At 37.1% G+C, this 24903-nt stretch overlaps 1 protein-coding gene across 1 annotated transcript in view; it reads left to right on the top strand.

Annotated features, from left to right (window-relative positions):
• The window catches only part of ADAM10 (ADAM metallopeptidase domain 10), a 144348-nt gene that overhangs the window by 67202 nt on the left and 52243 nt on the right, over positions 1 to 24903 (top strand). The window contains exon 5 of the mRNA XM_006056746.4: positions 21702 to 21802. Within this exon, the coding sequence (XP_006056808.1) occupies positions 21702 to 21802 (101 nt within the window). The remainder of the gene's footprint in view (positions 1 to 21701; positions 21803 to 24903) is intronic.

The raw sequence follows: 24903 nt of genomic DNA, 5'->3' as shown, positions 1-24903 counted from the left end.
AATATCATTGTCAGTCTGTGCCTCTACTTTGTTGACATGATACAACCAATTGTATTTGAACTATGAGTCAACCAACTCTGATTGAACTGGAAATTCTATATTCTGATGTTATCTAGTCATTTAATGCTGTAACACCTGTATGCGTGTGCGTGTATATGGCCTACCGAAGCACCATCTTCTTATGTAAATTTCGGTGTGGATATTTGCATAACATTTAAAGAATATCTTAGATATTTTTGTAATTTCTAAGGCTTTTGAATATTTTTGGGATCTTGAAATGATAACTTGACTTCCGCTGGGTAAGACTTCAGATTTATTGTTACAGATTTTATTCTTGACCATAGTCTTTATATGATAGTAATTTGTTGATAGAGTTCTTTTTCTGTGTTTTAAGAGAGTAGAAAATGTATTTAGACTTGACTTTTTCATTCTAACATTGTCTGCTGCTGCTGCTGCTAAGTCGCTTCAGTCGTGTCTGACTCTGTGCGACCCCATAGACGGCAGCCCACCAGGCTCCCCGATCCCTGGGATTCTCCAGGCAAGAACACTGGAGTGCGTTGCCATTTCCTTCTCCAGTGCAGGAAAGTGAAAAGCGAAGTGAACTCACTCAGTCGTGTCCGACCCTTCGCGACCCCATGGACTGCAGCCTACCAGGCTCCTCTGTCCATGGGATTTTCCAGGCAAGAGTACTGGAGTGGGTTGCCATTGCCTTCTCCCAACATTGTCTGTATATCCATAATCATTAAATCATAAGAATGCTGAAATGAAATGGCCCAGAAATACATTCCTCTAATTCACATGCCTCTGGAATACTCATATTTTATTTTTGACTGTAATAAGACTAATATCTCAGTTTTTGCCTGTTTTCCTTATTTGGCAAGTTCCAAGCTTCATTTTCCTTTATGCATATAGAACTTTGTTGTCAGTAATTTTGTTCTCACCCCTGGTAATGTATGGGAAAGTCTTAATCATGTTGACTTTTTGCTCTGTCAGCTTTGACAGTTTCTATACTGAAGTCTGTCATCTCTAATGCTTGATTACTATAGAAAAGAAGCACAATTGCTCTAGATGGAACATATTCATGGTTTTACTACTACCTGATAAATCATAAATTTGTTGTTAATGCTGCTTATCCACTTTTTTGCTCATCTCTATTTGATTTCTGTTCCAATTTCCCTTCTTGATATTTCAGATTCTCCTTAAACTCCAGTTTACAGTCTTCCTTCACAAGCTGGAGTATGGATTCCTTTACCTTCCTTTCTTTTTGCCAAAAGGATCATCATCTACTTGATTTATATGATACTTTGTAATTTTCTTAGTAATTTAATTGTTTTGCAGGTTTACTTCCCCTGTCAGGGTATGTAAGTCCTTCAACTACACTTTCTGTTTTTTTTTTTTCCTCCTTTAACATTTCACATGTCGTTTATCTCTGGAGCACTTTTCTTCACTGATACTTAATAAAGTCCTGCAACATTTTCCCTAGAAAGTTTTCTCAAAATCAAACAAGACCTTTGGGGAAATAAAGGAGAGGGAGAGAGTGATTGACACATTTTGAATTCATGGTTTCCTTCTTATCATATTGTAATCAAGCAGTTCTTTGCCTTCTATTTCCTGTAAGCATCCTCTACCATGTTTGTTTTGCCTTTTATGTGTGTACTGCTTGTATGTAGTTTAAGCATGTCCTGCTCTTTTTTCAGAATTCTGTTTCTTCTTCATCATATAATTGCATTTTTTCCACTTTGCATCTTTTAGTAATTTCAGATATCTCCCTTTATTTCAACCTTTCTTTTTCCCCAAAGGTTATGAGTCAGCTTGGAGAATTGGTGGCAGTGAATGCAACTTAGTGTTCAATTCCTTTTGGCATTTAACTTTACCATTGATTTCAGTGCTTAATTCTTAATTGTCTTAGTAAATATATATTCATGGTAAAGTGATCTTTTCACATTCTGGTTTATTATATACCAGTAGTGGTATTAGAGCTTAAAAATAGTAATATTTAGGGTGATTTTGTTTGTAACTTTCTCTGGTAAATGGAAATGTTGTGATGTGAAGATGACAATATGGGAAGCATTGCCTTAAGCAGAATTTTTAATGCTTGCAGATTTAAACTGTTACTTTCAAAAAAATACCTGAAAATCTGTCAAGTTAGCTATGAAAGGAAAGCATACACTTGTTAACTTTTTAGTTAAATAGTTGCTCTAAGTCTAGATTCTAGACCAAGGTCGATAGACTGTAAAAGGTTCAGATATTAAATATTTTGTCTTTATTGGCCATGTTAGTTCTATTCCAACTGAATTCTGCCATTGTAGTATGAAAGCAGAGTAGAAAATATGTGAATGAATGAGAATGACTGTGTTCCAATAAAATTTTAGTTATTGACACTTAAATTTGAATTTCATGAAATTTTACATGACACAAAATATTATTCTTTTAATTTTCCCCCACCGTTTGGAAATGTAAAATCCATCTTTAGCTTTCATGCCAAACAAAAGAGCTCATTTATCTAGTAGGCTTTTGTTTGCCTACCCCTGTTCTAGAGGATGGCTAGATAAATTTACTTTAAGTTAAATAAAATATAGTTGACATACAGCATTATATTAGCTTTAGGTATGCAACATAATGATTTGATATTTAAATACATTATGAAATGATCACCATGATAAGCTAGTAACATCGGTCACTATACACAATTATTACAGTATTATTGACTATATTCTCTATGCTATGTATTACTTCCTTATGACTTCCTTATTTTATGACTGGACGTTTGAGCCTCTTAATCTCCTTGATCTATTCACCCAGTCTCCTACTCCTCTTCCCTCTGACAACCACTAGCTTGTTCTCTGTGTCTGTGAGTCTGTTTTTGTTTTGTTTTTTTCATTCATTTGTTTTGTTTTTTTAGTTTCCATGTGTAAGTGAAATCACATGATATTTGTCTAGATTAAATTTACTTTTAATTGGCCCTTTAACCTCTCAATGTAGAATACCTGAGGTTCTAATAGTAGTAGAAGTACAAGTAGTTACTATTCTTTAATGTATACCCAGCACCATATGAAGTTCTTTGCCTGCTTTATTTTACATCTTCACAATAACCCGATGAGGTATATAGGCACACATGTTATCTCTACGTTACAGATGAGGAAACCGAGCATAGAAAATTTTATGTTGCTTGATTGTGGATGTTGTGTTCTTATCCCTGTGTCTTCTGCTTCATTCTTGTAAATGAAGCTGTAAATTCTCACTGCCCTTATTCCAAGGATTTCTGGGTCTTCTCTGAAATCTGTAAGCCTCCTTGAAATCACATATTTGCATTTATTGCTGTTTAGAGCCAAATTCAGAGAAGGTGATGGCACCCCACTCCAGTATTCTTGCCTAGAAAATCCCATGGACAGAGGAGCCTGGTGGGCTGCAGTCCATGGGGTCGCTAAGAGTCTGACACGACTGAGTGACTTCCCTTTCACTTTTCACCTTCATGCATTGGAGAAGGAAATGGCAACCCACTCCAGTGTTCTTGCCTGGAGAATCCCAGGGATGGGGGAGCCTGGTGGGCTGCCGTCTATGGGGTCATACAGAGTCGGACACGACTGAAGTGACTTAGCAGCAGCAGCAGCAGAGCCAAATTCTTTCCTTAACGTATTTAGCAGTGGATGTTTTATTTCACAACTAATTAAAAGGGAGACCATGTCCCTTTATTATTTAATAATAATGTTATTTTCATATAATTTACTTAAGTGCCAGTAGTTTTATTTTTACGACTAAAGTACTACGTGATTGTATAGGTCATTGTCTATAGGCTTGAGTGAATTTGGTGTCCTTATATGTGTTACTTTCAGCAGAAGCAAATTACAGGGGAGGCATGCCAGCTTTGGATAGGAATCCTGATGAGAATTTGGCTACCTTCCTCTTAACACTGTTCTTGCAGCTCTAGGCCTGAATGTATGACTACCATGGAATATAATACTGCTGTTCTGGAGAACCTTAGGGAATGGCTTCTGAGGCCATTCCTGTATCTAGGAACGCTGAGCCAGTTTTCAGTGAAAGTACTTAATAACTTGTAGATGCTTTGATATAATTTACTTAAGTGCCAATAATTTGACATGAAGGTGTTAACTACATATAGTTACCAGCTTAAAATTAGCACTTGTTCAATTCTGTGCTTAGGTGGTTAAAAAGCACTTTTCTAGGACATAGAAGTGTGAGCAGTTATGACAGGGTAAGAATACAAATTAGTTCTCTACCTCTTGGACCAGTTTATTTCAAAGAAACTGGAAAAAACATTGTCCCATAAACTATACTATCAGATCAGATCAGATCAGTCGCTCAGTCGTGTCTGACTCTTTGCAACCCCATGAATCGCAGCACGCCAGGCCTCCCTGTCCATCACCAACTCCCGGAGTTCACTCAGACTCATGTCCATCGAGTCAGTGATGCCATCCAGCCATCTCATCTTCTGTCGTCCCCTTCTCCTCCTGCCCCCAATCCCTCCCAGCATCAGAGTCTTTTCCAATGAGTCAACTCTTCGCATGAGGTGGCCAAAGTACTGGAGTTTCAGCTTTAGCATCATTCCTTCCAAAGAAATCCCAGGGCTGATCTCCTTCAGCGTGGACTGGTTGGATCTCCTTGCAGTCCAAGGGACTCTCAAGAGTCTTCTCCAACACCACAGTTCAAAAGCATCAATACTATACCATAAACTATACTGCTAATCTTAATATGAATACTTTTAGGAATGTCTGTATAATTGCTTGGAATTATTTTAAATAATGGTAAATAGTGGATCTTTGTACCCTTTCATGGACTACCTTTCTGGGAGGCAAAGGTCTAAGTAATTTTTCCATGCTGTACTTATAAAGAACTATTTTGCCTCTGAATTAAAGGTATTTTAAGTAAATATTTGACACTGCAGAGTAAGAGTCAAATTCTTTCACTTCAGATTATTGTCATTTGGGTGGAATAGAGAAGCCCAGAGAGCCTGCATTTGCTGTGCCTCATATAGAAGCAGGATGCTTTTACTCTCAGCCTGTGTGCTAGCTGGAACTGTACTAGTAGCTTCATTATCTTGGGTTTCAATGAGAAGACTCCTTATTTCGTGTTCTGAATAATTGAGACTGATAAATTTTACTTAGTCATTTCAAGATGAATGACTCCTTCACATAGAAGTCTCTATTTGTGAAATGTAAGGATACTGGTTTTAATTAACCTTAAAAAAGCAATTTGTTCCATACTGTGCTTTGGAAGTTGTGGACATAAATGAGTTTTCTCATAGGCATTAAGACTTTAAACTCTTTTTGTGTTACTGTTAGTGAGAAGAAGGGACAAGGACTAGAAGAAAAAGAGGGAAGGAAGAATTGAATTGGAAAGTATTGATTATGACTAGCATTTTTCAAATCTGACATTATATATTGATTGATCGTGTTCATCTAGAGGTCACAGGAAATTCTGAGGATTTATCTTGAAATGTTTCTATCTGGGCTTAAGGTCCAATCTGGAGCTTAGAAATATGCTTATGTGTATTGAAGTTGTGACAGACAGTGGTAGACACTTAGAAAGATTAAGGAATGAAGTGTTCTGATTGATAATTCAGTCGCAGAGTGGCTCAACTGTGATTGGAAGTGCCCATGACATCAGAACTTCCATAGTGTATACAGGTTTATTGTCAGTCTGTAAGCTTGTTTTACTTAGCATTGATCTGAAATATTTAGTTTTATTAAGCACAGTGATAATATTTGAAACAAATATAAAAACTTAGAGGCATTGTTGACTCTTTTTGTTTTTTCCTGAGTTAATCTCTATGGAAATATAATTTCTTCAAAAAATCCACAGGCACAAATGAAGAAAAGTTGAGAAGGCTGTGAGAAGTGATAGCTTTTTGAAAAATATTTAATTAGAAATGTGAGATATTTAATCAGGAACACATTTAAGGGGTTTGATTCTCTTTGCAGAATTTGGAGAAAATATGCCCAGCACTTTCATATTATTCAATCAGTTTATTTTATGTATGTAAATAAGACTCAAGTTAAAGACATTTTAAATCAAGACATTTTATGATTGGTTAGCATGTATATTGGTATATATATTTATTTAAAAACATAAATAGAAAATATGTTAGCTGCATAATGATCATTTCAGAAACATAGATTATTTAAAAATAAGAAAGCTCTTACATTATAAAACAGCTTTAAAACTCACCTTAGAAAGTAAAATTATATTTGGAAATTTTGTTCTTTTTCTTCTGAGAAATATTACCTCATGATTTTGTTTTGCAGTGTTTTGTTATAGTTTTACAAAGAGATTGAATAAAAAATTTAATTCATTGTACACCTGAATATTACGTTAAGGATGCAGTTTGAATATGTTCTCACTATACTCTTAAGTTACAGGTTTTGAGAGTTTGGAAAAAATTATAGATATTTGATAGTAAGAAGAATGAAAGTTTTAAATTAAGACTTCATAACCATGTGTGTTTAAAAAATCAGGATTTTCTTTTGGGGGACATTGTTTCTTCTTCATACCTCATCGGCAAGCTGTTCATGAAAAAGAGTGTTTTGGAATAGACCGGAAGATTGATGTATTGATAGTTCTGAATTTAATGGAATTCTGTAATTTTAGTACTGTTGCAAAAGGCACGAGAATTACTTCTAAACTCTTAAGTTTGAAGATGATGGAAACGAAGTCTGTGTGCTTGTAGCTGCATGCTCCAGAGAAGGCGATGGCACCCCACTCCAGTACGCTTGCCTGGAAAATTCCATGGACGGAGGAGCCTGGTAGGCTGCAGTCCATGGGGTCGCTAAGAGTCGGACACGACTGAGCGACTTGACTTTCACTTTTCACTTTCCTGCATTGGAGAAGGAAGTGGCAACCCACTCCAGTGTTCTTGCCTGGAGAATCCCAGGGACAGGGGAGCCTGGCGGGCTGCCCTCTAATGGGTCACACAGAGTTGGACACGACTGAAGTGACTTAGCAGTAACAGCAGTAGGTGCATGCTCAGGTGTGTTTAATTCTTTGTGACCCTATGGACTGTAGCCCACCAGGCTCCTCTGTCCATGGAATTTTCCAGGCAAGAATATTGGAGTAGGTTGCCATTTCCTTCTCTAGAGGTTTTTCCCAACCCAGGGATCAAACCCACATCTCTTGCATCTCCTGCATTGGCAGGTGGATTCTTTACCACTGTGTCACCTTGGAAGCCCAAAACTGAAGCCTAAAGAGTCTTATTAAACAGCTTGGGCAAGATATTTTCATGGCAAGGATCCATTGATCCTGACTCCCTCCAGTACATTATTAGTTACATTGTAAGTTAGGAGAGACTTGTTTAAAGGGGCTAAAGTCAAAGGACTTTATGACAGTAAAGACAATTATTGTGAGGATTAAAAAGATTTCAAAAGCAGAGACATTACTTTGCCAACAAAGGTCCGTCTAGTCAAGGCTATGGTTTTTCCTGTGGTCATGTATGGATGTGAGAGTTGGACTGGGAAGAAAACTGAGCACCAAAGAATTGATGCTTTTGAACTGTGGTGTTGGAGAAGACTCTTGAGAGTCCTTGGACTGCAAGGAGATCCAACCAGTCCATTCTGAAGGAGATCAGCCCTGGGATTTCTTTGGAAGGAACGATGCTAAAGCTGAAACTCCAGTACTTTGGCCACCTCATGTGAAGAGTTGACTCATTGGAAAAGACTCTGATGCTGGGAGGGATTGGGGGCAGGAGGAGAAGGGGACGCCAGAGGATGAGATGGCTGGATGGCATCACTGACTTGATGGATGTGAGTTTGAGTGAACTCCGGGAGTTGGTGATGGACAGGGAGGCCTGGTGTACTGCAGTTCATGGGGTCACAAAGAGTCGGACATGACTGAGAGACTGAACTGAACTGAAGGCTTTATTTTTGGTATCATTGATTTTGCAGAATTGTGGCTGTGTTTGCTACTGGAAAATAGAGTAAATTTACATTTCAGGTTCAACTTTAATGAGTGATGATTTATAGAAAAACTAATAGAAGTATCATTAAAAGTGTGTATATGTTTATATTTCACATCTCTTCTAGCACAATTCAGTGCTTGATGTTTATGTTTAGTGACCTTGTAAGTGTGTCTTAAAGACATTGGTCTAAGACTTGGGCCCTGTAAAGAACTTCTTTACATTGTGATACCATATTCATTATAAAAATGTAAAAATTCTGTTCATGGTTTATAAATTTGGAGATTAAATATCTTGGTAAGCAATCTTGTATCTTATGTTTATATTCAAATATTAGACTAAGAATTCATTAATGTGGATTTTACTGCTTTCAGCAACTGTAGAGTCTTGGATTTTGTTGGGGAAGAAAAAAAGTTTCCCTGTGCTCTGTTTATGTTCTTCTAGCTGATGTAAGAATTTTAAAAGAAGAAGAAGAATATCAAATTTAATTATGTACATACAAGGTCTTCATCAGGAAAATGAGACCCCAGAACAACTTAGGCAGTTGAGGTTTATATGGCATTTCAGAGGTGAAGAGGCTAAGGGTTTGGTACTTAAAAGGGGAGCAAAAAAAATTACAGGAAGATGGGAGAGCAAATGTTGGGTAAATGGGTGTTTGCTGTGCCATGCAGGGACAGTGGGACCCAGAGAGGACTTTGATCTCTAGGCCCTGCTGAGTTCCTCCTGCCATACCTACTCCATATATTCTGTAGATCTTTGTGTTGATAGTGCTCTTCCTAGACCAGGCCCTTTATCTAAATTCTTTCAGGCCATTAAAGGGGAGGTAAAAAGAAAGACTTATTGAGTCTTCCTCTTTCTTAAAAATAATTAGTCTAAAATAATCTGTATGCCAAAGAAAGACATTTTGTAGTATGTTGTAAAACAAATGAACAGGAAATTAACAAGTGATACAGTATTAATAACTAAGTACAGATTTTCTTCAAATTTCACAAAATTTTATGCCAGTGTCCATTATTTGTTTTCATACTTTCTTCAAGACTCTGCATGGTATTTAATTGCATTGATTGACTTTAGCTGCATGCAACAGATTCTGGTAAATTCTCTTTTCATTTTTATTCTATAAAAATGCCATACGAACCAGCAATCCCATTGCTGAGCATACACACTGAGGAAATCAGAATTGAAAGAGATACATGTACCTCAGTGTTCATAGCAGCCCAGTTTATAATAGCCAGGACATGGAAGCAACCTAGATGTCCAGCAGCAGATGAATGGATAAGAAAGCTGTGGTACATATACACAATGGAGTATTACTCAGCCATTAAAAAGAATACATTTGAATCAGTTCTAATGAGGTGGATGAAACTGGAACCTATTATACAGAGTGAAGTAAGCCAGAAAGAAAAACACCAATACAGTATACTAATGCATATATATGGAATTTAGAAAGATGGTAATGATAACCCTTTATAGGAGACAACAAAAGAGACACAGATGTATAGAACAGTCTTTTGGACTCTAGGGGAGAGGGAGAGGGTGGGATGATTTGGGAGAATGGCATTGAAACATGTATAATATCATATAAGAAATGAATCGCCAGTCCAGGTTCGATGCAGGATACAGGATCCTTGGGGCTGGTGCATTGGGGTGACCCAGAGGGATGGTACGGGGAGGGAGGTGGGAGGCGGGGTTCAAGATGGGGAACATGTGTACTCCCGTGGCGGATTCATGTCAATGTATGGCAAAACCAATACAATATTGTAAGGTAATTAGCCTCCAATTAAAATAAATAAATTTATATTAGGAAAAAAAAGACAAAAACAAGTATTTGCTAATTTTTCTTGTTATGGCTTCTTAAATACACCCATCATTTAATAGTAGAAATTTAATTTTCAAATACATGGGATTTTGTTTAAAGTATCTTGAATATTAATTTCTCATTTTGATACTAATTTCTCATTTAGATGCTTTCATCTCTGTAGTCACCCTCTGTGTTTTTTTCAGTCTAACTTTATTGAGGCTTTTGATGGCCAAGTTGAAGTGCTTTCTTCGTAAATGTCACATGCACTTGAAAATATGTGGGTTATTTTCATATCTTTTGATACTGATTTATAACATAATTCCATAGTGATAAGAGAAAGACTGTGTATGATTTCAGTACCTTTAGACCATGAAATTTTTGCACCTTATTTTATGTCCCTCTGTATGTTCCAGTGTCTCCTAGTTTAAAAATGGAACTTGAATATAATTTGTATCCTACTATTGTGTGAAAATTGTATAAATCTTAATTACGTTGAATTGGTTGACAGAGCTTTTCAGGTGTACTATATCCTTCTATTTCTCTATATTCATTCTTTTAATTTTTGAGAGTTTGGTATTGAAATTCCAAATAAAAATCTTAGTTTCTGCACTTAAAAAATAATTGTAATATATAGTGAAACTATATGTAACTTTGTTCTGTATTTTCCAAGTCTCCTATAAATATGTTATCATACTTTCATAACTTAAGCAAATAAAAATTAAAGCTAAAAAATACCAATGAAAGACATTTTCGGGTGTCAAATTTTGCTCCCTTACAGAATCATAGATTTAAAGATGATCTTGTAGATCAACAGTTACAATTGTTTTTAATTCATTTACTTTAAATCACAGAAGTTAGTGAGAGACGTGGGAGAAAGCACGCGAGTCACTGCGTTAGAGCACCGAGGCATGGCGCGTGTGTGAGAAGGCAGTTTGAGGGGAAAGCAGGATGATGTTGTAGAATAGCTTTGTGACCTTAGGCAGGGAAGGAACCTTCTTTTCCTGGGTCTCATTTTCTTCATGTTATAAAATGAAGGTGTTACATTGTTAACATCCTTATTTCTTCCAAAATTTGATAATTCCAAACTACTGTTTCTCCAAAGCTGGAAATATTCTTAGCTTTTCTGATTATGCTTCTGCTGCTGCTAAGTCACTTCAGTTGTGTCCAACTCTGTGCGACCCCATAGACGGCAGCCCACCAGGCTCCCCCGTCCCTGGGATTCTCCAGGCAAGAACACTGGAGTGGGTTGCCATTTCCTTCTCTAATGCATGAAAGTGAAAAGTGAAGGTGAAGTCTCTCAGTTGTGTCCGACTCTTAGCGACCCCATGGACTGCAGCCTGCAAGGCTCCTTTGCCCGTGGGATTCTCCAGGTGAGAGTACTGGAGTGGGTGCCATCGCCCTCTCTGTTCTGATTATGAAATGACTATATAAAATAGACATTTTTGCTTGTGAATTAATTAGAAGATGAAGTGTGTCAATCACCATTAGCATTTTAGTGAATAGCCTTAACCATTTAAAATTTCATTTATATATCTTATATTTGTTTCTATACAAATAAATACAGCCCTATTTTTTTTGAAGGTGAGGGTAGCCCTACCTTTTTAATGCCTTAATGCCTGCGTAGTATTTAGTTGTTTCATTGATGAATATATTATTTATCAACTCATCAACTAAATGGACAACTAGATTGTTTACTCTTTTTTTATTATTGCAGTGCACATTTTTGTGCATAATTTTCACCCTCAGCATATTGTATATTGCCAGATGACTTTCTAAGAAAGTTGTACAGATTTATACTTTTCTACCTAGAAACTTAACATTGATGTAATAATGTGCTAATATAGTCTGTAGGCCTGTTTCTCTAGTTGCTCCACCAAAGAACTTAACATTGATGTAATAATGTGTTAATATAGTCTGTAGGCCTGTTTCTCTAATTGCTCCACAAAAGTGACATTAAAAAAAACATATATATAGGATGCAGTTGAAGCTTATACGTTGTCTTTGGTTGTCTCATCTTTCTTTAAACAATTTTATTGAGGAAAAATTGACATAAAATAAACTGTTAATATGTAAAGTATACAGTTTGGTAATTTTAAACATATGTATATATCTGTGAAACTGTCACCATAATCAAGAATAGTATACATATTCATTGCCCCCAGTTGCTTCCTTCTCCTCAGCGTAGTCCTTCTTTTCTTCCCACCTCTGTTTCCTCAAGCACCAATCTGTAGGTGAGTTTGCATTATCTAGAATTTTATGTCGGAGAAGGCAATGGCGCCCCACTCCAGTACTCTTGCCTGGAAAATCCCATGGGCAGAGGAGCCTGGTGGGCTGCAGTCCATGGGGTCGCTAGGAGTTGGACATGACTGAGAGACTTCACTTTCACTTTTCACTTTGATGTATTGGAGAAGGAAATGACAACCCACTCCATTGTTCTTGCCTGGAGAATCCCAGGGATGGGGGAGCCTGGTGGGCTGCCGTCTATGGGGTCGCACAGAGTCGGATACGACTGAAGCGACTTAGTAGCAGCAGCAGCAGAATTTTATGTAATGCAATTATATGTTATATACTCCTTAAAACTGACTTGACTTAACTCTAAAGAGGGGGCATTTTGGAAATTTAAGACAAGCCTTGTAGAAACGAAAGAGCAGAACAAATGCTCATGTTACTTATGTATAAATTCTCTCTTGGCCAAACCCACACTCATCCTTCAAAATATAATCCAAGTATAATGTCCTGGAAACCTTTTCTGGCCCCTTAATTCTGGGTATCCTCTCTTTACTTCGATGGATCTATTGGTGAGTCCTCTGTATGTTTTGAATTCAGATCATTGGTCATATGATGACCTTTGAGAAGAGGCATGGAAGGAAAATTGCTGTTGGCTGGATGAGTAAATTAAATTCAACCATTATTTAATAAACTGTGGATGATTGCGGAGAGACTTAATGTTTAGCAAGCAGATAATTAAATAGAATTCTTGTTTACATATCTGACACCCGAGCTAGACTATAAGCTCTTTGATGGTATATATTCTTGTGTCATTTATTCTCATGTTGCTTGTGTTTGATAATAATAGTTTCTCCCTCCCATTATTAGTTTTGTAAATGAATTAATAACATTAGGAATAACACTGACATTTAATTAGGAAATTTATGTGCATACAGGCCCTAATTTTGAACGTGCCCTATTTTATAGTCAATCTGTAAAGTAGTTAGAGATATAGAACATAATGATAGACAGTGCAGGTAGAATGAAGGTTAAAAGGATGTTGTTGGAGCCAACAATTTACAGATCTTTAGTTAATTGATGACCTTTGAAAAGAGGCATGGAAATCAACTGCTGACTGAAAAATTAAATTTAACAAGTGTTTATTGATTTGGGAATATACAGGAACGATTGAGACTTCTTTTTAAACCTTCAGGAATAGTCTCAGTTAATAATTGAGAGTCACAATGTGATAAGTTTTGTATCAGAAATGTCCTCAAAGCACTGGTATGCACTGGGGGACCCTTAGGAATATATAGGAAGATTCCCAGTGGAGGTGGCATTTAACTTGAACCTTGAAGATAGGGGTAGACTTTTGACTGCTGGAGATAAGAATCTGTGATAATAGGAGAAAGATAAATATTATTCTGGCTAGGACCATATTTATTTTTAGCTGCTGCAGCTCAGGAACTTCAGAAAAGAAACTAGAGTCTTTGGCCTGGAGTGACCTGTTTTCTGTGTGTAGGTTTATAGTGCCAAATCAAATAAATCGAGTTAACGGTCACTTTAAATCAGTATGATACAAGTTTTCATTCCATTTCAGTTTTAAGATTTATAGGTTTAATGATAGATTAGTTTAATAGTTAATATTGTTTGAGTGTCTAATCTGTACAAGACACTTCTAGATATGTTGGATACAGTGATGAACAAGGCAGAGTTTCTGTCCTAATGCCCTCTAGAGTCTGCTGATCAGAATAGTAGAGCAGCACATTTCCTATTGACCTGATACCCATGACTCCCTTGGCCCCCAGCACCAGCCCATCTTAAAAACTGTAGGTGGGAAGGGACATGCCTGGACCAGCTCCAAGTTTCTATTTCCTTGGAGATCAGTGTTGTGAGAGCATGTGGAAAAGGGAACTTTAGCTCACTCTCCTTCCCAGGGACATTCATACTATACCTTTCTTTTCCTGGTCTCACCACCCTCCCCAAACAGAGACTGGTTGTGAGGGATGGGGAAAGGGAGAAAAGGACTTCTGTCCACTGGAATTAGAAGGGGGAAGGATATTTGGGGGCTGCCTGACCCATTCTTCCATTCCTTCAAACTCATCATCTCTCCTTGAAAAGGGAAAAAAAAAAAAAAAGGCCTCCTTTTTACTGTTTCAGTGAATCCTTGCTGGTTTTTAGCAGCTTTGGGAGTAAATGGCATTTTCATGGGAAAGGACCTCACCAATCGACCTTTCAGATACTAGCAAAGCAAGTTTTTGTACAGTAACTGTCTGTGGAGCCACTCTCTTTTAAATTCACTGACTAGCATAAAAGTTGGGTTATTTGATTAATTTAGTGATTCATAGTCTGTTATTGATAGAGACAGAGTAAAGGGACAAATGATTAGATAGTTGATCCTGCCTAGAGGATTTTAAGTAGAAAAAAGTGAGAGAACCCTATAATTTAATGATTACTCAAGAAAGCAGGTTTGCTTAACGACAAAACCAAGCCAGCTTTCTTAGCAACAAAACCATGCAACAGAAGCATGGGACATACCCCCAAACAGTAAAACAGTGGTAGGATGAGACCCACATATTGATTGCCCAGTGAGCTCAGTAAGTTAATGGTCCCTGGGACATGCTGTTTGTACACATAAAAAACAACAATTTGTGGACTTAGCTTGACCATGGAGGGATAAGAAAATTCCCCTGCCCAGCCTGGAGGAGAAACTAATGATGGAAAGATGATGTTTACTCAAGAAAGACAAAGTTTTCCACCCCCCTCCACTTTTCCTGATTATGAAACTAGCCCAGTAAGTACTCGGGACGTGGCATTTCTCCCTGCCTGCTTGTAAGCCTCACAAGGGTCCTATTCTAATAAATCACTTCTTATCTATCACTTTGCTCTTACTGAATTCTTCTCTGCACTGAGACATAAAGGACTATGGTATACCAGAGCTCTTCGGAGCCCCTCGAAATGACACTAAACTGTTTCATTATTAGAGAAATTATACCAAGTTTTGATTGTTAGAGTTATCTCATAGCTAAGCCTTTGGATTCTGCAGTAAAATTCCTAGCCTGGCAGTCACATTGAGGGAGGGATGGCTTGCTGGGAGTAGCAAGGACGTTAAGTCTACTGTAGTTAGTATCTAGGGAGAAGTGGGTGTTTTATGTATGACTCTGTTGGGGCAGATGATCTGAACTGTAAATATTTCCCCTTCCTGGAGTGGATGATTGAGAGTTAATTAGAGCTATTTCCTGCTTGAGGTGGTATCACAATATATGTATTATTTATATCTGTGCCTCCTACAACAAAGCAAAAGCAAGAGGTTGGCATGCAAAGGAACTGGAAGAAAGGCCTTAGATTTAAAGCTGATCTTTGTTTTAAATAGGCTGAATATTCTACACCAATGACTCATTCTTTGTGAAAGAATATGCTGTTTGGCCTTTTCAGGGGAACTACAGTGCATCCTATGATTTAGCATCTCAATGAGGGCTTATTCATTAGTCGAACAAAGGCTTTTTCTAGAAATGGGGATTATATTGTCAGTAATTTTAGAGGGAAATGTCATTGTCCATTTTCATAGTTTATATGGTGACCAGGGAAAATAGGCTCTTTTAGAAGTTTTGAAAGTATATGGGAAACATTTTATACTTGTTTCTTGTTTTTTTCTATTGAGAGAGTATTGTGCTGACAGATTTTGAAGCATATATAATACTGTTTTGTGACTTTGGAAACTTTTTTTTTAATCCTAAATATCAGGCTTTCCAAAAGAATGTATATTTAAAATTCATGATATATAAAATACAATTTACAAAGAAATAAAACACTCTAGTTCTTTTAACACTCTAGTTCTAGTTCTAGTCCTTTCCGCATCACTTCATGGGAAATAGATGGGGAAACAGTGGAAACAGTGTCAGACTTTATTTTTTTGGCCTCCAAAATCACTGCAGATGGTGACTGCAGCCATGAAATTAAAAGACACTTACTCCTTGGAAGGAAAGTTATGACCAACCTAGATAGCATATTCAAAAGCAGAGACATTACTTTGCCAACCAAGGTCCGTCTAGTCAAGGCTATGGTTTTTCCTGTGGTCATGTATGGATGTGAGAGTTGGACTGTGAAGAAAGCTGAGTGCCGAAGAATTGATGCTTTTGAACTGTGGTGTTGGAGAAGACTCTTGAGAGTCCTTTGGACTGCAAGGAGATCCAACCAGTCCACGCTGAAGGAGATCAGCCCTGGGATTTCTTTGGAAGGAATGATGCTAAAGCTGAAACTCCAGTACTTTGGCCACCTCATGAGAAGAGTTGACTCATTGGAAAAAACCCTGATGCTGGGAGGGATTGGGGGCAGGGGATGACAGAGGATGAGATGGCTGGATGGCATCACTGACTCGATGGACATGAGTCTGGGTGAACTCTGGGAGTTGGTGATGGACAGGGAGGCCTGGCGTGCTGCGGTTCATGGGGTCGCAAAGAGTCGGACACGACTGAGTGACTGAACTGAACTGAAGTTCTTTTAAATATACTAACTCTTGATGTTTCTAATGTTTTATATTATGGTGTACTAAATATAAATAGTCTTATTTTTTTTTCCCTACACATTTATAAATAATAGAGTTTCAATATTTTGACAAAAATTTTTGAAGGTCATGGAAGAGTTGTAATTTCCTCCATTGATTATTAAGATCACTTTGCATAGTTTCAGCTTGCTTGGTCAATTTTATTGCCTGTACTGATGTGGTAAGAGCCAACTCATTGGAAAAGACCGTGTTGCTGGGAAGGATTGAGGGCAGGAGGAGAAGGGGGTGGCAGAGGATGAGATGGTTGGATGGCATCACTGACTGAATGGACATGAGTTTGAGTGAACTCAAGGAGATAGTGAAGGACTGGGAAGCCTGTTGTGCTGCAGTCCATGGTGTCACAAAGAGTCGGACACGACTTAGGGACCGAACAACTAATGTGGTAAAGTTAAACAGTGAAATAGGATTGAGAAGGGTCTCTGGAAATGCAGTATGATTGCCAGGTGGCATAAAGGAACTGCTTGAAGTTACAGGTTATAATTTTTGAATGAGAATAGGTATAGTTACCATTTTCTTCTCCAGCTTCATTCAATTGGAGGGGTACAGGTAGAGAGTTGATTTTTTTTTTTTTTTTTTTTTTTTAAGTAGAGAGTTGAATTTTAACAGGTTTTGTTTGAGAGTTGGGAAGAGGAGGTGGCAAGGGAGTTTAAGGTAAATGAATGGAGTAATTATAATAATAAGTGACTCTGGGATTTAAGCTGAATAAAGAGAAAGAGAATATCCAGTAATGGACAGGATAGTAGCATTGGTGGATTGAAGGGTTTTCGAGATGTTGAAGGATTGCCTGAGTCTAAGGGGGAATGTTCTGAAAAGATGAGTGGTGGAAAGAAAGTAGGATGAGGAAATTGAGATTAAGAAGAGGTTTTGGTAATTAGTGTTGACAGGTTCACAAGTATGACCATGTAAGTGAGAAATCAAGGTAGGAGAAGACCATTGGAGAAAAGGTAGTGTATTTAAGGATCATCAACCTGAATGTTGAAATCACTAAGAATTATGATGGAGTAGTGTCTGAGAGAGTGATGGTGAATTAGGAGCTAAAAATAATAAAATATATAAATATAAAAATATAAAAAATATAAAAATATAAAAATATAAAAAAAAATAAAAATAATAGAGGGAAGTAGTGATTTGGAGGCTGCAAACACTTATAGTAAATTGAAGTATTTGGTGGTATAGTCTCATGACCATAAAAGCTGAGCCCCAATGAAAATAGTTCTAATGGGCCCAAGGCAGAAAATGGTAGACAGTTGTGAGTCTTTAAGGAAGTGGGGGCCAGGGGAATGTCTTCCTATCAACAGGGACAGTTCTGGGGTTTCTCTTGGTATTTGCTGGAATCCTCCTGATAGAGGTGAGGAGTGCTGCAGACTGATTCTCTTGACCCCTGTCATGATGGACCAGAGGAAGTGATTTTGTGGAACATTAAGGACTCCCTTGATTCCAGCCAAATGCAGCCTATTAGGGGTGAGATAGGGGCAGGGCAATCTTACTTTTCAATCCAGGCTATCTTTTTACTGGGGAGTGATAGCCTGCTAGATGGATGGTTGTTCTACTGGCTTCCTGTCAACTCCTGCTGATATATTAGCCTATTGATGGTATGGTATTATACCAGTATTTGCCTGACTTCTGATCGTGTGGAGGAGTGGTAGGGAAGAGATTGACTCCAATATCACCTGTATTTACAATGTCACAAATACATACGTGTATATATCTGTATATGTTTACATATGTAAGTCAACTATGTATTTTATCAAGTACATGAGATACCCATTAGACAGTAGTTACTCGATTACCTTAATCCTAACAGTCACATGCCTAGCACCAGTACCGGTATATTGATGATACAGAGTGCCGATGTGCGTAGTATTCAACATTATTAATATCCGGAAGATATATTTTATTGGGATACTATATATCCTAATAATAGGGAATGCTGACTATATGTAAATCAGACATAAATATTGTTTGTTGACTTCCCTTATCATTGCATTAAAAATGATGTTACAGTTGTTTAAGATAGGGATATTTTTGTTCCGTTCCTCAGTTTTGTAAGATGTTTAGTTAAATGCTGCTGCTGCTAAGTCACTTCAGTCGTGTCCGACTCTGTGTGACCCCATAGACGGCAGCCACCAGGCTCTCCCATCCCTGGGATTCTCCAGGCAAGAACACTGGAGTGGGTTGCCATTTCCTTCTCCAATGCAGGAAAGTGAAAAGTGAAAGTGAAGTTGCTCAGTCATGTCCAACTCTTCGCAACCCAATGGACTGCAGCCTACCAGGCTCCTCCATCCATGGGATTTTCCAGGCAAGAGTACTGGAGTGGGGTGCCATTGCCTTCTCCGAGTTAAATGCTATACACATAGAATTTGTTCAAGTGTTGGCGAGGAAATTGTCTCTTCCAAAAGAGACTCTTCCAAAAGAGTAGCAGCTCTTTTGTGCCTGTGTAGGAAGAGGTTCAAAATGCATTTTATGGTATGCTTTGAATGAAAGGTAAATCCTAATATCTTTCATGATTATGTTATGATATTTGGTATTTCTTAAATTTGAATAAAATCAGGCATATCAACTGATTTCACTATATTTTGAAGTGTGTTAGTTAAACTGAATTATATATGAAAACAAAAAATGTTGTTTTGACATATTTGTTATGTGGGGGACTTATAACTAGATTCCTAATGAACCTCACAGCTTTTTGGTTTCTAAAACTGAAAATCTTGATTGAGTAAATTCTCTCAAAAAACTGTTTGAAAAATGATAATAGCACTTATTTCTCTAGACATGCAAAATGTTTACTCTGAGTGTTGTAGAGTCTATGTAGGTATCAGTCTTCAACTTAACCATATGACTGATTTTTTCGGGGGCAAAAGTTGTATCTTGGGATAAGTGAAAATTAGTTTAAGATGAAAATATTCAGGAAATAGTGGTAAATACGAATACTGCTAAACATTTTCTGATATGCTGGGCCAAGAGTATTTTTATATTGACTGTGACAGGAAAACTTTGCTAAATGCCAGTGCAACTCAGATATAGAATGAGTTCTTCTATTCTGCTTAACAAAACTTTTTACTGTGTATAAGGTAATGCTGCCTGCAGTACCAGACAGTCCCAAATTAAATGACAAAATGCACTGAAACCTCTTCTCACTATTGTAACAGTTTAATGTGAATATTCATCATCAGTCAGCTTTTTTCAAGAAATGACTCAGGAATCTAGGCTACTTTAGTTGGTGCCAATTTTACTCTTGCCCTTCTCAGTTTGTCTGTTTCCAGCCATTCAGATTCGCCTGCAGTGCAGGAGACACAGGTTCGATCCCTGGGTTGGGAACGTCCCCTCGAAAAAGAAATGGCTACCCACTCCAGTATTCTTGTCTGGGAAATCCCAGGGATGGAGGAGCCAAGGGGGCTACAGTCTGGGGTCACAAGAGTCAGACACAACTTAATGACTAAACTACCACCTATGGGGTGATACTTTCAGGAACTTTGAATATCCTGTTATTGTACATTTTGACCTAATGGCTTTAGTACCCCTTAATGCTAAGTTGCTTCAGTCATGTCCAACTCTTTGCAACCTCGTGGACTGTAGCCCACCAGGCTCCTCTGTCCATGGGATTTCCCAGGCAAGAATATGGAGTGGGTTGCCATGCCCTCCTCCAGGGATCAAACCCAGGTCTCCTTCATCTCCTGTATTGGCAGGCAGATTCTTAACCACTGGTGCCACCTGGGAATGGGTGATCCTTGCCTATATCAGCTTATGCATATGGAGTTGTAAAATGGTGAATTTTTAAGTCTGTCATTTCTTCCACATTTATTGTTGGGAATTTTACAGCTGTTGCAGTCTTGACCTCTGGTAAAAACTGAAGTTTAAATCAGAGCCACAGTATATCAGTGTAGATAGGTTGACCATAACCCCTGCCTCCTACCAGCTAGTTTAGATTTATATTGTAATATTTAATTAGTATTTCTTATGGAATAGGTCACTCGTGTCCACTTTAGGTTCTAGATTTACTCAAGAAAGTGTTTTTAATTATAATTTTGTGTATTATAACTATAGCTACTTACAGATGTTTTAGTGCCTCCCCTCTCACCCATGTCTTGGTATTTTATTTTGACAGTTCTCTTAATTATGGGTACTAGATTGAGTTATAAAATATGTTCATGAACTAAGGCGAACCTTACAAGGTTCTCTTAATTATGGGTAGTAGATAAATTATGGGTACTATAAAACATGTTCATGAACTAAGGCGAACCTTATAAGGTTCTCTTAATTATGGGTACTAGATTGAGTTATAAAATACGCTCATGAACTAAGACGAACCTAACAAGGGAGAATATGTGAACTGAGAGAGTGGAATAAACTTTTAAATGACTACACTAAATTGAACAGCTGTCTGTAAATAGAAACAATTCAGTTAAAGCAAAATTAATCACTGTTTAATTAGAAAGGGAAAACAAATGATGATAAAATAGTTACTGCTTTGTAAAGCATTCACTTGAATTATACATTGAAGAAGTTTAAACTCAGTCTACTTTTACCACGCCATGGAACATGTTTCTAGATTACTTTCCTTTAAGGCTAGTTGGTATTCATTGAAGGAATTCAAACAGATAAATATTGTATTAGCCTAACTAGTTCAGATTGAAGTAGTTTTATATATTTGCAGAATAAGAAATTTAATGTGTTTGAAGGGAAAATTATAAATTACAAAATGAAGTAAATTGCAGTCTTAAAATGCTCTATATATCTGAAGTGGGCAAGGTTTGGAAATTTAAACCCAGAATAAAGAACGGTTATTGTTCTTTTTTAGACCTCACAAATCACTCATATGAAAAAAGCCTAGAGACCAGTGATGTTGAAGGAGAACTTTGGAACCTGCCAGACTTTTTAAAAAAGGAAGTTTATTTATTTATTTGGCTATGCCAGGTCTTAGGTGTGGCATGTGGCATCTTTGGTTGCAGCATGTGAACTCTTAGTTGTGGGTTCTAATTCCCTGACCAGGAATCGAACCTGGACCTCCTGCATTGGGAGCATGGTTTCTTAACCAGTGGACCACCAGGGAAGTCCTCACTTGTCATATTTTAAAATTAGAATACCTAGCATAATGCCTTTCCCATTGGTGCTCAGTAAGCATTTGTGGCTTTCATGAATTATGACGGTTACATTTTTGTTTATAAGATAATTGGTGATATCTTAACATGTGAGAGTAATAGCATTTCTTCTTTGTGTTTTAGAGTATCCCCATAAATATGGTCCACAGGGGGGTTGTGCAGATCATTCAGTGTTTGAAAGAATGAGGAAGTACCAGATGACTGGTGTAGAAGAAGTAACACAGGTAAGATTTTAATACAAGTTTGTGTTTAAGAAATGAAAGGGAAGTTGTGCATGTGTTTCTGCATTTAACATGTATGTTCTAGGATTTCTAAAATATTTATACTATTGTCAGGAAATATTTATATTTCTTAATGCTCAAAGAGGCCAAATAACTTGCTTATAATAAAAAATGTGATGCTGAGGTTTGAATACAGTCTGCATGACCCCCAAATCATAACATGTCCAAAATATTCTCTTACATGATTTATCATAAAATTAAAAGTATTCAATCTGAATATGTGTTTCATATAAATGTCATTGTTCATATTAGTATGAAAATTAGAGTGACCAACTTCCTCAGGTTTGCCTGGGATGTCATTTTACCATTGAAAATCATGGGTCTAAGCAAACTCAGATGGTTAGTTGCCCTAATAAAAACCACAGTGCTTTTAACATTTTAATTGTAAGTTTTTCTGCTGTTGACTATTGACCTTTGATTATTTTTTAATTTTATTTTATTCATAGGTGATAGTTTTGTAGTTATTTAAAACACAAGTTTAAACTTTTTAAAGTTTTGTTTTTATAGTAAAAACATTTATCATGTATTTTAAACATCCTTTCTAAAAGTAGTAGGGTAGATTAACATTTCTTGAGTCACAAATGCAAATTTGTATGTTTTTTAATCTGCAGCATGGCATGAGATTATACCATTTCAAATGGGTCTTTCAAGTCTAAGTGAGATTTTATTCTTATATTCACTAAACAATTTTCTGTTGATCTCCCATATATTAGAATATCTGTGGCAGGTTCTGGAAATATGTGGAAATTAAGATGAAGGAAATTATCCTCACAAAATTTATGGTTTAATTGGAGACACAGAAAAATTGAAGGTAGTAAGAAATAAAGAATTAAGTGAAGAGTTAATGCTTGTGGGTGGTATTCTACCCACAAAAAGACTAGTTAACCTAGCCTCAAAAGTGTTTGAGGACAATAATCAGAAACTAAAAGAATAAGGAGAAGTTAGATTGACCATGAAGAGACGAAAAGAGAAGGAACAGTGTATAAAGGCCAGAGAGATAGCCGTACAAGTAAAGAATTCTTAGCTTCAGGCTAGGGGTGAAAAACTAGAGACTGGGAGACTAATTAGAAGTTGTTGCAATTATTCAGTTGAGAAATGATAGTCACTTGTATTGAGGTGTTGGCAATGTGGATAGATAGGCTGAAACCATAGATTGCTAGGTATAATAGATTTTATCAGTGGCTAGATATAACATTAATATACAAAATAAGTTTATATATTTTTTATATTAGCAGTAGACCACCAAAAATGTAATTCAAGAATGGACATCATTAAAAATAGTGTCAAGAATATCATGTATCAAAGAGTAAATGTAGCAAAGAAAGACCTATATAAGGAAAATTATGAAACTTTATAAGAAATGTTACAGGTGACTGATTTTATTATGGAGAGATACACTGTATTAATGGAACTGATACCTAATAGAAAAACATTAATTTTCCTCATATTGCTTTATTGATTCAATGCAGTTCCATGTAAATTACAACATGATTATGCATAGCACTTGATGGATCATAGCACTTGATGGATCTAAAATGTTTCAAGAAAAAGTGAAGGCTAAGAAGAAATAAGGCCCATCTAAAGATGGTGAACAAGAAAAAGATTTACCCTGGAAGATATTAAGACTTACTAAAATAACAGAGAGAGTACTTTTAGCATAGGAATGAACAGATTGACCAGAGGGATAAAATTAATTGTCCAGATCCATACAGATATGAAACTTTGTTATGTGGTAGAGATAAAATCTCAAAGGAAAAATAGAGACTGTTGAATAAATGGAGCCCCCCAAAAATGTTTATCCATTTGGAGAAAAAATGAAGTTGTATCTTTACCTCATACTATATTTAAAACAAAACTCGGCAAGTACCACATGTCTGAAACAAAAACTTTGAAACTCTTAGTAGCACAAGTGGGTGGAAATTTCCCTTTCCAGTTATGCTAAAGTGACTGGCATCCAACTAGCCATTCTGCAAAAAACAACTGGAAAACAAAAACCAAAAAAAAAAAAAAAAGCCCCAATTATTTTCAAATATTGGCCAACAGGCAATGCAGGATTGACATCCCTGAGAAAGGAGAAATAAATATCTCTGATTTCTATGACTTTTTGACTGGAGGCGAAATTTCAGGAATGGCACAATGAAGGGCGCTTCAAGAAGAGTACGAAATGCATAGCACTCTTGCAGAGTTGAAGAGATAGGTTAAGGTTCAGAAAGGCTGAGGTATCTGGATTTATGGACATAGTACCTGGGAGGAGGAGGGAGCTAAGCTGATAAAAAGCTCTAGATATCTGCACAGTGGTGACCTTGAATCTTAGCTGGATTCCAACCTATGCACACACAGGGTGAGATTCTATGAGAAAACTACCCGAGAAAGAAAAACTACTGAGAAATCTATAAACTAAACAACTATCAAAAATTGTACGTGGTAGAAGTCCCAGCCCATGCTTGGAATAAGCTAATCTCACCCTAGTCTAAAGGAGTACTCCAGACCTGTCCTAACTAAGCTGAAAAACCAGGCTTCAGAAAGATCAAAGTTCCTTTCAAGTAAATTAGCTGCCTGTCTTCTCACTGGAGAAGGGAATAGCAAACCACTTCAGTATTCTTCCCTTGAAAACCACATGAGCAGTATGAAAAGGCAAAAAGATAGGACACTGAAAGATGAACTCCCTAGGTCGGTAGGTGCCCAATATGCTACTGGAGATCAGTGGAGAAATAATTCCAGAAAGAATGAAGCAATGGAGCCAAAGCAAAAACAACACCCAGTTGTGGATGTGACTGGTGATAGAAGCAAAGTCTGATGCTGTAAAGAGCAGTATTGCATAGGAACCTAGAATGTTAGGTCCATGAATCAAGGCAAATTGGAAGTGGTCAAATAGGAGATGGCAAGAGTGAACATCGACATTTTAGGAATCAGCAAACTCAAATGAACTGGAATGGGTGAATTTAACTCAGATGACCATTATATCTAATACTGTGGGCAAGAATCCCTTCGAAGAAATGGAGAAGCCATAATAGTCAACAAGAGAGTCTGAAATGCAGTACTTG

Source organism: Bubalus bubalis, chromosome 11 (genome assembly GCF_019923935.1).
Source record: "Bubalus bubalis isolate 160015118507 breed Murrah chromosome 11, NDDB_SH_1, whole genome shotgun sequence".
Lineage (NCBI taxonomy): Eukaryota > Metazoa > Chordata > Mammalia > Artiodactyla > Bovidae > Bubalus > Bubalus bubalis.
This window is presented reverse-complemented; position numbering and strand designations above follow the sequence as displayed.